Source organism: Ambystoma mexicanum, chromosome 2p (genome assembly GCF_040938575.1).
Source record: "Ambystoma mexicanum isolate Mex_15411 chromosome 2p, UKY_AmexF1_1, whole genome shotgun sequence".
NCBI classification, from domain to species: Eukaryota; Metazoa; Chordata; class Amphibia; order Caudata; family Ambystomatidae; genus Ambystoma; species Ambystoma mexicanum.
In genome coordinates, this window is record NC_090923.1 from 1,422,622,125 (window position 1) to 1,422,635,578 (window position 13,454).

Genomic DNA, 13,454 nt, shown 5'->3' on the forward strand with positions numbered 1-13,454 from the left:
ACTATTCTTCCAAGTATGTGCTTTGAACTAGATTTTTAATGGATAATGAGTAAGAATAGGTGTAGGAGCTGTGCAAGGGTACATTTTGAGTTTGAAAATTCCTAGATCAGTAGAAAATGCAGTTCCGAGCTATCGTCAAAGCCAAGATCCAAATGCAAAGTGCAAACGCGTTCATTGACACGTCATCATGCTGCGCGCAAGCGCATGGTCACGTGGCACTGTACGGATGTTTGCGGACGGAAGCAAAAACTGGAAAAAGTATAGAGGTGTTAAAAATTATGCTAGAAGGTGGGAAATGGCAGAGAATTAAGGTGAAACATTGTAAATTGGACAAAAACGTTGCTATATTGGGATAAGTATGATATTAGTAAGTTGTAGGAAAATAGCGTGCACTGGTGAAAACCCATGGAATTCTCTGAAAAAAACTTTGTTAAAGGGTCTGTATGGTTAAGTTGCACTAATAAAAACCTATGAAATTCAATGAAAAAACACAGTGACACCTCCTTAAATAGCTGGCTGTTTACTTGATCTAATGACAATTCTTCCATTTGTTGGTACATATAATCAAAATAAACCTAACTAACTAGAAACATTAATATATTAATATGCAGTGTTGCAGAACTATAGTTTTAGCAATTTTATAAAATGCATCTAAAAATATTTTGTGGTTTAAAATAAATGATAATCTGCAGATACATTTTTTTTATCTCCTGCGACAAATTCAAGAATTGCACAAATTAAAAGCTACTACTATTAACAGTTCCTGATCAATTAATGTATGCAAAGTGTCACAGGAAGATCTTGTAGATTAGATTAAATTAAATGTTATTCATACTTTATTGAAGAAAAAAAAATTGGACGGGCTTCACCAAATAGGTGAAACCGCAAATTTGGGGCCATACAGCTACTGCATGTGAAGGTTTGGTGGAAATCCGCCCAGCATGTTTTTTTCTGTATGTGCTGCAAACATTTCTTCTGGAAAAATAAATGGGTGAGAAATGCAACTTTTGGGACCGTGCACTTCCCTAAAATTTTGGACAATCTAGACAGAACTTACAAACTTGGTGCACTTATATTTATTTTGCCAATTTTCTGCAGAGGCGTGACAGTGACTGTAAATATTGTGACAAATCCAGGAAGATCGCCACCTTTCCTTAGGGTGAGCCACCCCCTTTGGAACTAGGGAGGCGAGCCTGCTGCGCTTCGCTCCCCCAAGGGGGAAAGGGTAAGCGGGATCCCTGTGGAGGTGACTACCTCTTAGGGACAGAGACCCCAACATGATACATATTGTCATCCCTTTTCTCCTATTACTAACGCTACTACGGTTTACAATGAGCACATACACCCTTTTGTATTGGCTGGCTTGGCTTCTGACCCGACCTGTGTCCAATCCTCTGTGAAGACTCTGGAGAAACCGACCCCCTGGAGGTGTTCCCTTACGATGACCAATCACAGCGGGTCCTGAACAGACACTGCAAAGTTAAACCATGACAAGAGATCCAGAGGAGGTGTGGCCACAAGGAAAAGGAGAACGCCAGTGTTGGCAGCTAGGGATCAGACACGCACTAGGGGAGTATAGCAAGACCCGGCCGCTGTCCGAACTGAGCTGCCCGGAAAGGCTGCGAGAAAGATGAGCTTGGGCAGACCGACAAGGAGCCCAAGACATGCAAGTCCACGCTTTGTGCCCACGTTGTTTCTTATTTGGTCCATATCTGCCCAGCAGTTGTTGTGCTACGGCTGTTCAAGAACTGCACTTTCTTTCTAGGGGAAAATGAATAGGCTGAAAACTGGGAAACTGACGTTTTGTTTTCTTAATAACTTTTTTTTATTTCATAACGTTTTGTTCCTAACATTTGCAGTTTGGAGGAGGTGTCGGGGTGGGCCTTGACACACTTTTTGTTTAGAAAATCTCACCCAATTCCATCCAGCAAGTCAAATGTTATTAGCAATAGAATTGTGGAAGAAAATGGCTGATTTTTCATTTCTGAAATGCCTAGCAACATCTCTGCTGCAAAGCACCATGGGAGATATAGCTATATTTTTGGGCGAAGGGGCACCCCTTCTCAGTCAAATATTTTAACAACTACTGGACGCAATAACCCCAGTCCCCACCTGGAAATCGAGTCAACGCTTCGTGCCCAAGTTGTTTCGTACCTGGACCAATTCCATCCAGCGGTTTTGGCTGTGCGCTTGAGCAAAATGTAAACTTTTTTCCCAATGGGAGAATGAACGGGGACTAAGCTGAAACAGCATTTTTATTTTTTTTACTTAATAACTTTATTTTTTAACTGCTCTTTCCCAAAATTTCCAGTCTGGGGGACAGGGAGGCTGTGACGAACATTTTGTTTGCAAAATGTCAGCCAAGTCAGTCATGCGAGTCAAACGTTATAGCAATTCATTTTTCGAGTTTCCTATGTATCGCAATACTCGCCTTCACTACAGATCAGCAACTGTAGCACTAGGAAACATATATATATTTACGAGGCTTGTGGAATCTGCTTAGATCACATGCTGTGCATAGGCCGACATCTAGTGGAAGCTGCAGAGTATTACAGTTGTTGTTTTCAAAACTCGAAAAGGGATGTCGACAGGGCGTGCCAGTAATACTATCCCTAGTGTGACGTCCACTGTACCCATGATCCCTCACGCGTCGAGGTCCCTCAGATTGTTTTTTTCCAACCATGCTAGACGGACGTGTATGGCGGAGTTCCTTTCGGCGATAAGCCATTGACTTCTATAATTACGATAGTTTTTCTTTCTATCCTTTCATCGACTGCTGTAACACCACGCTGAGGAAAGAGAAAGAATACTGCCGTCGGAGACCATCGCGACAGACCGTACGGCCTTAGAAGGCCTCCCCGGGCCTCAGCCCAGACAGTAGGGAGAGAGGGGGGAGGCCATTGTTGGGAGGCCATTTTAGAATGCATATTCTCCCCTTCCTACACCTTGTTCGCCCAGGTGCCATCTCCTTAACCCAGAATTATGGAAAACACTCCATTTAATTTTTGCCTAAATGTAACCGAAAATTCCCCTCGGTGGACAAACATTTAGTTTGCAACTTGTGTCTCCCGAGAGACCACGTCAAAATGTCTTGTCGAGCGTGCAGGCTCTTCAAGCCTAAAACGTTGAAGGACCGTTCCACTAAGCGCTGGGCCCACTACGTCAGGCAACTCGAGGCCATGGAGATAGAAGGAGCCTTCAGCGATAGCAGTGACACCCCACTTTCGGACGGCGAGGGCACCGGAGTAGCTTCAGCTACCCAAGCGCATGCTCCTGACCCCGTAGGACAGGCCGGCGGCCATGTTGTGGGGACCACACCGGGCGGCGGGAGCGCTTCAAAAGCACACACCACTAAACACATAAGCCCCAGTCGACATTCGACAGATGAGTCGAATACTCGACAACGTTCGACACCCCGTGAACGGTCCACTGAGTCCCGGTCCTCTGGGCAATCTCGTTCAAGATCCCCACATGACAGGTCTAAGACGCCGAAAGACGCCAAGGGTGTCACATGAAAAACACCTTCCGAAGGTCGTTCGTCCGCAGACAAAGCCTTGGCCCCCACACTCTAAGTTCGACGTTCTTCATCTAGTAAAACGTCAGGCCCCAAAAAGTCTGTTACACACTCCTCTGGGCCACAGGGTGGGGAAAACACCATAAGAAATCCTCTAAGACCCCTCATAGGGACAAAAGTCCTACTAGGGACAGGTCTTCACAAAAGGGAATTTTATCCAAGCCCATAGAGAAACTTAAAGAATCTAGACCAAAGCTTATACCTCCTACTAATGAAGACATGGGTATTCCCGACACTGTAATCCCAAATTCAAAGGAATGGTCTTCGCAGGATATCAACAGAGTTATGCGAAGAATGACCCTTATGGGGTATTTCTTTGAAAAAAATCCAGATTCCCTTCAAAGTTTTCAGACCACCCCTCCCACCTCAGACCCTCTGGCTCTCAACCCTCTGCCTCGCAACCCCCTCCCAAGAGGGCTTGCTCTGATGTCCCCGCACAGGGCAGAATTATAGATCTATATGACCCTGAAATAGATCCAGAAGATCAGGGCGATCTTTCATTTGTGGAAACATCTGACCCTCAATTTATTGATGAGGACACAGACGAACTTTATTACGGGGACGATGAGGACTCAGACTAGGAGACGAACATGTATTCCATAGATTCTCCTATTAATCAGGACCCTCCACTGGTAGATTCCCCTGTAGAAAATCACCCCCTCCTCAACGAAGTCTTAACCAAAGCAGCAGAACACTTCCGCTTTGACACACAGGAGGTACAGGAAGACAGAGACTTTGCTGAACAATTGTTGGGAGACACAAAGACAGTAGGTCAGTTTATCCCACTGCTAAAATCTGTGCACCCTGAAAGATCACTATCCATTGCCCTTGATCTCAGATATCCTGGAAGCAGTAAGAGGAGCCGTAATCTTCACTGATTGGATCTCGGAGGTGCCCACCATCTGATCCGTATTAGAGAGGGAGACGAATGCCTTTTCTGCAGCACTAACAAAGGACACAGATCCTGCAGTCCCTCGCTCTGATGAGGGGGTCTGGGCGAGATGGATGGGATCTCTGGAGTGTCCTTACGGGTTCAGCAAAGATTTAGACGGATTCAGCCTTTCCACGGCGATGCACTCGAAATGGGCATCAGGTCTCCTAGTATTGGGGTTCCGCAGCTCTGGAAACTCCTAGAACCTCGGGAGATGGCTTGTTTCAAAGTTTGCCTTGGGACTGGTTGTTCCCACCAGCCAAAGGGAAGGAGTCGTCCTTTTCGGAGCTTCTCTGTCTCACAGAAAACTGGGCCAGGACAGCAGTTGTCACTTCAGTGTTTCAAAGGGTCTCCAGGATTCTCCGGTCGTCTTCCTTTTCGTTTACTTCAGCTTCCTGTGGTCGACTTTCTTTTCACTCGAGAAGCCTCACCTTTTATACAGTTCCAGAACACACTCCTCTGCAATCTCTCTCAGCATTTTACAGAAAGGGGCATTTGGTTGTCCAATCAGGACAGCCAGACTCCCTGTAGGAGCTGGACCTATTCAGGCACTCTGGCAGACAAAGGACAAGGTGGTGGAAAACTCCCCCCAGACAGAGCCCACAAGAATGAATGAGTGGAAAAAGGCTCCACTCATTCAGGATTTAAAGAAAAAGGCCCACAAGTCCAGCAAAAAGTGCTGGGTGGGCGTCTCACTAGGAAACGGGATGAAGCACACAAATTATAAATCTCCCTAACAGTGGGCCCCAAAGAAACTATAGTATAACAAAATCCTTGAAATGCAGTGTTGCCATCATTGTGGTCATGCAGTGTGCAAAGTTAAGGTGGACCTGCTTAAAATGAGAGTGCTGAATTTCAAGGGTTTTGTTGCATTAAATCTGATCATCTTAACTCTCTCTTAAGAAAGGTTTTTTCACTGAATATATATATATATAAATATATATTCCATTACAATTATAAAATAGCTTTCTCACAGTTCCTCTATAGTTTAATGACCTTTGAAATTGACACGTTTTGATATATTAACTTTTCTTTAAGGGATTAGCTTAAACATTTTGATTAGTATCCTGTTGATGAATATCACACTTTAAGTGAATTTTTCATAGCCATAAATTTGATTTTGATATGATATGGCATTTATAACGTGCCTAACACAAGTGTTTCACTTATAGGATTTGTGCACTTCCAAAACTTACGTAAGGATGGGGCGGGGGGTTCCTGTCGGGAGAGAAAAAGCAGAATTAGGAGAACAAGGTTTTGATGGCTCGTCTGAAGACTCATCAGGTTGAAACGCTACTGTGTTGCAGAGTCTAGGAGCCTTTACTGAAAATCTTCAGTCTCCTTGGCTTTAGACTCCCCTGATGGCAGGGTAAAAAGGAGTGACTGGAGGAGCAATTAGATCTGTTCTGCAAGTAGGGCTTCAGTTTATCCACTGGATAAGACATGGCTAGGCTGACCACCCATGATATATTTGTCTTGTTGAAATGTTTCAAAATTAATGCAGAGCAATGGTTGAATGTTTCTATGCTGGCTATAGTGCAACATATCCAAAGTATATATTTGCTTCTGAGTTATTGCAAGAAAACAGAGGGCATTCTACCCTTACCGCAACCCAACTAACCCGCTCCACCCCCCCAAACCATCTCCCCTTATAGATCAATCCCATATCTTCGAGAAAGCCTACGTAGGCCTTCTGTCACGCTATTCCCGCCTTCCCATAACAAAAGCAGCATTGTATTATTGCGAGAGTATGTGTTCTATTTCCATGCTTTCCAACGCTTGCATGGTAGTTTTCTTCCAGTTTAGGGCAGCAGATATGACTGTTTCTGCTTTCTACCTCCTCAGGCAAGGGGTGTCAGTCTTCCATCCCCTGACGTTCGTTCTCCAATGAGGGAGTGTTCGATCTTGTTAGAACTGGTACAATGATGCAAAGATAACGGCCCAACAGCCTTTACGCAGTAACCCCAGAGGCATCAAAAGTAGTAAGCTCAGCGCTTGTCCAGAGCAGACGCCCGGTGTCTCATCTCACCTACAAGCTACCTTTAGCCAACTGAACAAGGGAAACCTCAACAGAGTCGGCTTAGATCTCAAGAAAAATAATAAACGGTAGGGCCAGTAACATGTAGGCATAACAAGGACATCACATGGGGAAGGATAAATGAAAACTCACAAACCCTCCTACTAGCCTCATTCAGCCTCCCTTCAACCTGTCATATATCTGCAGTAACGTCATTACACGTCTGAGGTGGGGTCCGAATAATATTAAATGTGCAGTGTCTTTTCACTTTTATTTGAAGTCTTTCCTAAAACATCCATACATTTTAATACCTTGCATATCTTTTTTTCATACACATTTGCCTCACTTTTTTACAGCAAAATCCACATTTTAAGATCAATTAAACAGTTCTTTGCTGCTTTTAACAGGTTTAAAATGAATATTGATACATAGTAGATGGGGCCTCCATCTTGCATGTTTCTACAGACCTATGAATTTTGCTAGAACACTGGTTATGAATTTTAAGTGTATTTAAATTCACAGATGTTTAATGTGAAAAAAATACCCATTTACTGCTTTTTTAAAATATATACTTTGTTGGCATCTGGATTTTTTGTATAATATTATTCTTAATTCATCAGGCCAAGATATCCTTAAAAACTGTGATGGAAGCCTCCCCGTAGAATGTGGAAAATCAGTGAACTCGAGCTGCAGCTGTGAAGGTGAGGGCCCTGAGAAATGTGGCGAGAAGCTAAACTTATACACAAGTGTGGTGAAGCAACCTGGCAAATGCAGTGTGACTCAAGAATCGCACAGCAGTGAGGAAAAGCAACCTGAGAACTGTGCTGTGATACCGGAATCACACAGCAGTAGGCAGAATCAGCCTCAGAAATGTTTTGAGAAAGCAGAATCACAAAGCAGTGAGGAGAAGCCACCCTTGAACAGTGATGGGAATCCAAAATCACACTGTAGTGAGAAGAAGCAGCCAGAGAAATGTGGTGCGAGTCTCGAAACAGACAGCAGTGAGGAGAAGCCACTTGACAAAAGCAACAACAATCCAGAATCGTACAGCAGTGAAAAGAAGCAATCTGAAAAATGTGTTGTGAATCTGGAATCTCACAACAGTAAAACGACGCAACCTGGGAAACATTGTGTGAATTGGGGATTGTATAACCGGGGAAAAAAGCATTCTGAGAAATCTGGTGTGGCTCCAGAATCTTACAGAAAGGACAATCAGGCCTTCAAGAAATGCCATTACAAGCAGGAATTACATGATAACCAGGAGTGTAAAAGCAAATTTGTGACTCTTTCTAAAAAACGTGGTTATAAAAGGAAACCTGCGTGCAATAATAAGCAACCCCAAATACACAGTTATAAACATGGATTACATGGCGATTCAAAGAACAATCATGCTATATGTGGTGATAATCAGATGGTGAAGAAGAAACCCAAAGAGGCAAATGGTACACAGTGTGACCCGATAGACCTTCCAAAGAAGACATCATCTAATCTCCTTGAAGTATATCACACTGGGCCCTTTGATTTTGAAAAACGCCTGCCTACAGACAAAGTAGCAGGAACATTCTCAAGGCTTGAATGGGACTTAAAGTGTTCTTGGGAGAGGTATCTTGTTTCTCCTGAGCAGGATGAAAAGCATCAGCATGATGATCGAAAGCAAAACCTCACACTTCATCGAAGGGCCCGCCATGACACACAAAGTACATTCACATTTGAAGATGGGGCGTGGTCAAGTTGATGCACTGGACTAGGAGTCTAGAGTGTGTTGAGCTCTAATGATATTTTGAAGGATGCAAATGGCCTACTTCTGCTCCTTCAGTTGGTTTAACAGTTATCCCAACATTATTTTGCTGGTAAATAATACATGGTCTATAATGGGTTTGATCTACAGCCGAAACATCCAGTGCATACCAGTTTTGAGTCTGGGTGCTAATCAGAACATCCTTTCCTACTTGGACAATTCTATAATAAATATGAGCCAAGAAGGATGACCATACTTTTGGGTTCGCAAGACGATCCTGTCCATCTTGCCAAAGGTTATCAGCATACGGGCGATGGCCCATCATAGACTAATACACCTTTTATTTCCATTCCTGATTTTGAGCAGCTTCTTGGATAAAGGCTAACTCCTGCGTAGACGAGAAAGGAGGGATGTATACCTTACTCTTTTTACTCTTAATACATATGCAGCCTTAGAGATGGACACAGCAGCCTGTTAGTAGCATTGTCTGCTGTATCAGTTTTTGTGGGAAGCCTCATCATTAAGTACCTCATATGATGCACATTTAATGATTGATGGGTACTTGGCTTAACATTATGACATCTAGATTGGTTGATAAATAATCATGATTCTTTATTCTGGCACATGATGAAATAAGAAATCCTTTTTGTTTCTGCAACTGGACAGTCATGTGCCCCTCCGAATGCATATTAGATGTCAGTGTCCGTCCATGATATTTCACCTGAGGAAATGTTTCAAAATTAATGCAGAGCAATGGTTTAATGTTTCTATGCTGGCTATAGTCCAACATATCAAAAAACTATTTTTGCTTCTGAATTATTGCAAGCAAGCGGAGAGCATTGCATCCTAACTGCAACCCAACTAACCCACTCCACCCCCCAAACCAACTCTTTACATCAAGAACCTCGACCCCCTATCTTCTAGAAAGCCTACTGTGAGGGGTCAATAATGTGAGACAGACAACTTTGTGAAGGCTTTACAAAAGATGCAATTTTATTACCTCAAAAGGTTGGATAAACGTGTCACTATCCCTAGCCTAACGAGATTTCCCTCCCTAAAATGAACTAACGGAAACACTCTAATAAAAGGTTTCTGTCCCTCACAATTATACGTATAACAAACTCAACAAGGCAACATATGGCAGTTTCAATAAACATGAAATAAGCTATAGTCATAACCTTGTTACTGTTTCCCCTTATAACCTGTGTGAATTCCCCTTCCCCAGATTCAAGCAGGATCGTATTCAACAGTTCCAAAAAGCATAAGGAAATCCTGTTTTGCAAACCAAGTTTCAATAAAGTTCTTTTTTGTTCCAACTTGAACTCCACCAACCGTTCACAATGTTCAACAAGCTTTCCTTCCTTCCATTTGTGACAAGGAGTTCAATAGAACTTCTTAACAACAATGTCTTTGTCAGGATAATTTTGCAATACTTTACAAAATACATTAGTGGTTCGGACTCTTCTTCTTCCACACTTTACACCACACTACAGTACTTCGATGTCTTCTACCTCGTCCACTCACCTGCCAGGTCTACTACTACATCATCCTTTGCCCTGGTGTACTCTCCTGCCATGACAAATGCAAACTACTAACTACTACAAGTACTTCTGTGGTAAAGGGCTGTTTCCAACAAGATAGCAATGCCTTTTGTGTTACAACTTTAGGTTTGACAACTTTTTCTGGCAAGACAAGCAACACATTGGTGCTATTTGTTACACACCTGTGATTGCCACACGCAATGCATGTTTTGCTCCACTCCTCCTGAATACCCTTTGTCAAAAGGAGAGCCTTTCTGCCACTCGTGTTTCCCCACTTCCGCATTAGCCAAATTCTTTACAATGGTTTTCTCTCACTCTTACACTTCTTTGGCTTTGGCAATGTGGGCTTAAGCCAGTTCTTCTTATTACCTCCTTTACACATGGGCAATATGATTTACAAACACTTGGATTCTTAATTGCACTCCCTTGCCTTTGGCAATGTTGGTTCTTTTTAACTTGTCTTGTTATTATTCTCTTTTGGCTTTAGCAATAGCTGTTTGTATTGGCTTCTAGTAATATTGCCCTCTCGTGTTGCTGGCACTTGTTGCTGGCACTTATTCTGACCCACATAAATACAATCACACCTGTCAGGTCTGTTTGTCAAGTTATTATTCTTCCACCTTCTCCTCTTTAACTCAGCCTGGTTTTCAACTGGATTATTATTCAGCTTTACATCAGTTCAGTATTCAAAATACTGTTTGTATTGCCACTTCACTCTCTTTATATTAGATCCATACTTGAGGCACCCAGGTTTGGCCAGCGGGTGACCACGGAGCGTTCCGGGCTCACAGAACAATAGTGAACTCACCGGGTCAGGCGTGTGCGTGCGTCCGCTTGCACCTTTGCCTCCTGGTCTTCTGCACGCACCAGTCAGATAAGTGGCACTCTCTGCTCCACTGGCTCTCCTGTGCTTGCCTGCCAACAGAGCCTGACGTACTTTGGGGGGGAAGCTTTTAAAGTTTACACTTCCCGCTGCGTGACCTCTGCAATCCCCGTCTTCAGGGGGAAAGCTTCCAAATCCACACTTCCTGCTGTGCGACCTCTGCAATCAAGGTCTCCGCAGGAAGAGACCCTCTCAGGACTGGCAACTGTTTGATACACGACAGTGGTCCGGTCGTCTCTGCTCTCCTCCAGCTTTTGCTGCTGCATGGAGTACCACAACTACTCTACCTCCTTGTACTACTCTCTTTGGCCTGCACATGAGGGCGCCTTTTATGCTTCCCAGTCTCCCTCAGGTGTGGGTCATTAACATTATTAGGCTGTAACTAGCAGTGTCATGCCTCAGCAGCCCTCCTCTTTGTCCCAGTACTTTGGGCATGTTGGGACTTGAAGTCCCCAATGTTCCCATAATCTTTTCTAATCGAAATGTCATTTCAAAATTAATTTCCCTGCTTGATTACATTCCCTAAAGGAGTAGCATAAGGATTCAGTGAAGGGTTTGACTTCATAGGGGAATTAGGGTTTTCAGAACCTAAATTGTTAACATTTAAAGACTCATCTTTAATATTGCACTGGGGATCATAGGAGCTTTCACCTCTATAGATGTCAGTGACTTTAAAAGGGGTTGGGGGTTCTTACTGCGAATGCATAACTGGTTATGATTGTTTCCACCAACATTAATATAGTTGGCTTTGGGAAATAAAAGCTCTCTCTAACAGCAAGACATTATGTATTCTGGTATCACTGATATTTCCTTCTTTGAGGAAGACAAATACTGCGTCCCACCCAGCGAGTCCTCCTGTTCTCTTGGGGCCCTTCTCTTCCCAGATGATCCTCCCAGCTAATACCACCCCGATGGTCCGAATCAGGAAGCGGCTGCCTTCCCCTGGCCACCTGGGAGGAAACTTTAGGTAGGGTCTTTGTGAGAACTCTGTAGGATTCATCACACTGTGCAGGCCTTCTGTCATGCTATTCCTGCCTTCCCATAAAAAAGCACCTTTGTATTATTGCGAGAGTCTGTCCTCTATTTCCATGCTTTCCGAAGCTCGCATGGTAGTTTTCTTCCAGTTCAGGACAGCAGATATGACAGTTTCTGCTTTCTACCTCCTCAGGCAAGGGGTGTCAGTCTTCCACCTCCTGATGTTCGTTCCCCAATGAGGTGTTTATTGTTTGATCTTGTTAGAACTGGTACAATCCAAAAAATGTGTCCCAGCAGCCTTCACCCAGTAACCCGAGATGCATCAAAAGTACTAAGCTCAGCGCTTGTCAAGAGCGCATGCCCGGTGTCTAATCTCACCTACAAACTACCTTTAGACAACTGAACAAGGGAAACCTTCAACAGTCAGCTTAGATTGAAAGAAAAATAATGAATACTAGGGACACCAGTAACATGTATGCATGACAAAGACATCACATGGGGAAGGAAAGTTGAAAACTCACAAACCCTCCCACTAGTCTCATTTGCACTCCTTGCAATCTGTCATATGTACGCAGTGATGTCATTACACGTCTGTGGTGGGGTTCGAATTTGACAATAATAGTAAATGGTCCGTTTATTTTAACCTTTATTTGTAGTCTTTCCTCAAACATCCATATATTTTAATACCTTTCATATCTTTTTTCATACACATTTGCCAAAATGCACATTTTAAGATCCATTAAACATTTCTTTGCTGCTTTTAACAGCTGTAAAATGAATATTACTACATTGTAGATGGGGTATCCATCTTATATGTTTCTGCAGAACTATGAATTTAGCTATAACACTGTTTATGAATTTTAAATGTATTTACATTCACAGATGTGTAATGTTGGTTCTGAACAAAATGCCTGTGTACTGCTTTTTAATTATATACTTTGTTGGCATCTGTATTTTTTGTACAATATTATGCTTAATTCATCAGGCCAAGATAGCCTTAAAAACTGTGATGGAAGCCCCCCCCCCCCCCATAGAATGTGGAAAGTCATGGACCTCAGGCTGCATCTGTGCTGATGAGGTCCCTGAGAAATGTGACGAGAAGCCAAACGTATACACGAGTGAGGCAAAGCAACCTGGCAAATGCAGTGTGACTCCAGAATTGCACAGCAGTGAGGAGAAGCAACCTGAGAACTGTGGTGCGACACCGGAATCACACAGCAGTAGGAAGAATCAGCCTAAGAAATGTGTTGGGAAAGCAGAATTACAAAGCAGTGAGGAGAAGCAAATTGATAATTGTGCTCTGGTTCCGAAATCACACAGCATTAAGGAATTGCAGCCTGAGAAATGTGGTAAGTATGCAGAATAACAGAGCATTAAGAAGTAGCTACCTGAGAACAGTGATGGGAATCCGAAATCACACCTTAGTGAGAAGAGGCAACTTGGAAAATGTGGTTTGACTGCTGACTCACTCAGCGCTGAGGAGATGCCACCTGGAAAAAGTGGTGACAGTCCATAATCGCACAGCAGTGAGGAGAAGACACCCAACAAATGTTACAAGAATCTAGAATCGTACAGCAGTGAAAAAGAAGCAATCTGAGAAATGTGGTGTGAATCTGGAATCTCACAACAGTGAGATGAAGCAACCCAGGAATATTTGTGTGATTTGGAAATTGTACAACCGGGGGAAAAAGGCATTCTGCAAAATGTGGTTTGGCTCCAGAATCGTGCAGAAATGACAATCGAGCCTTCAAGAAATGCAATTGCAAGCACAAATTACATGATAACCAGGAGTGTA

At 43.2% G+C, this 13,454-nt stretch overlaps 1 protein-coding gene across 1 annotated transcript in view; it reads left to right on the forward strand.

Annotated features, from left to right (window-relative positions):
* LOC138567575 (uncharacterized) overlaps window positions 1–12,612 on the forward strand; it is a 304,059-nt gene extending 291,447 nt beyond the window's left edge. Inside the window, exon 5 of the mRNA XM_069645940.1 lies at window positions 7,143–12,612. Within this exon, the coding sequence (XP_069502041.1) occupies window positions 7,143–8,257 (1,115 nt within the window). The 3' untranslated portion in view covers window positions 8,258–12,612. The remainder of the gene's footprint in view (window positions 1–7,142) is intronic.
* Window positions 12,613–13,454: the final 842 nt, after the last annotated feature.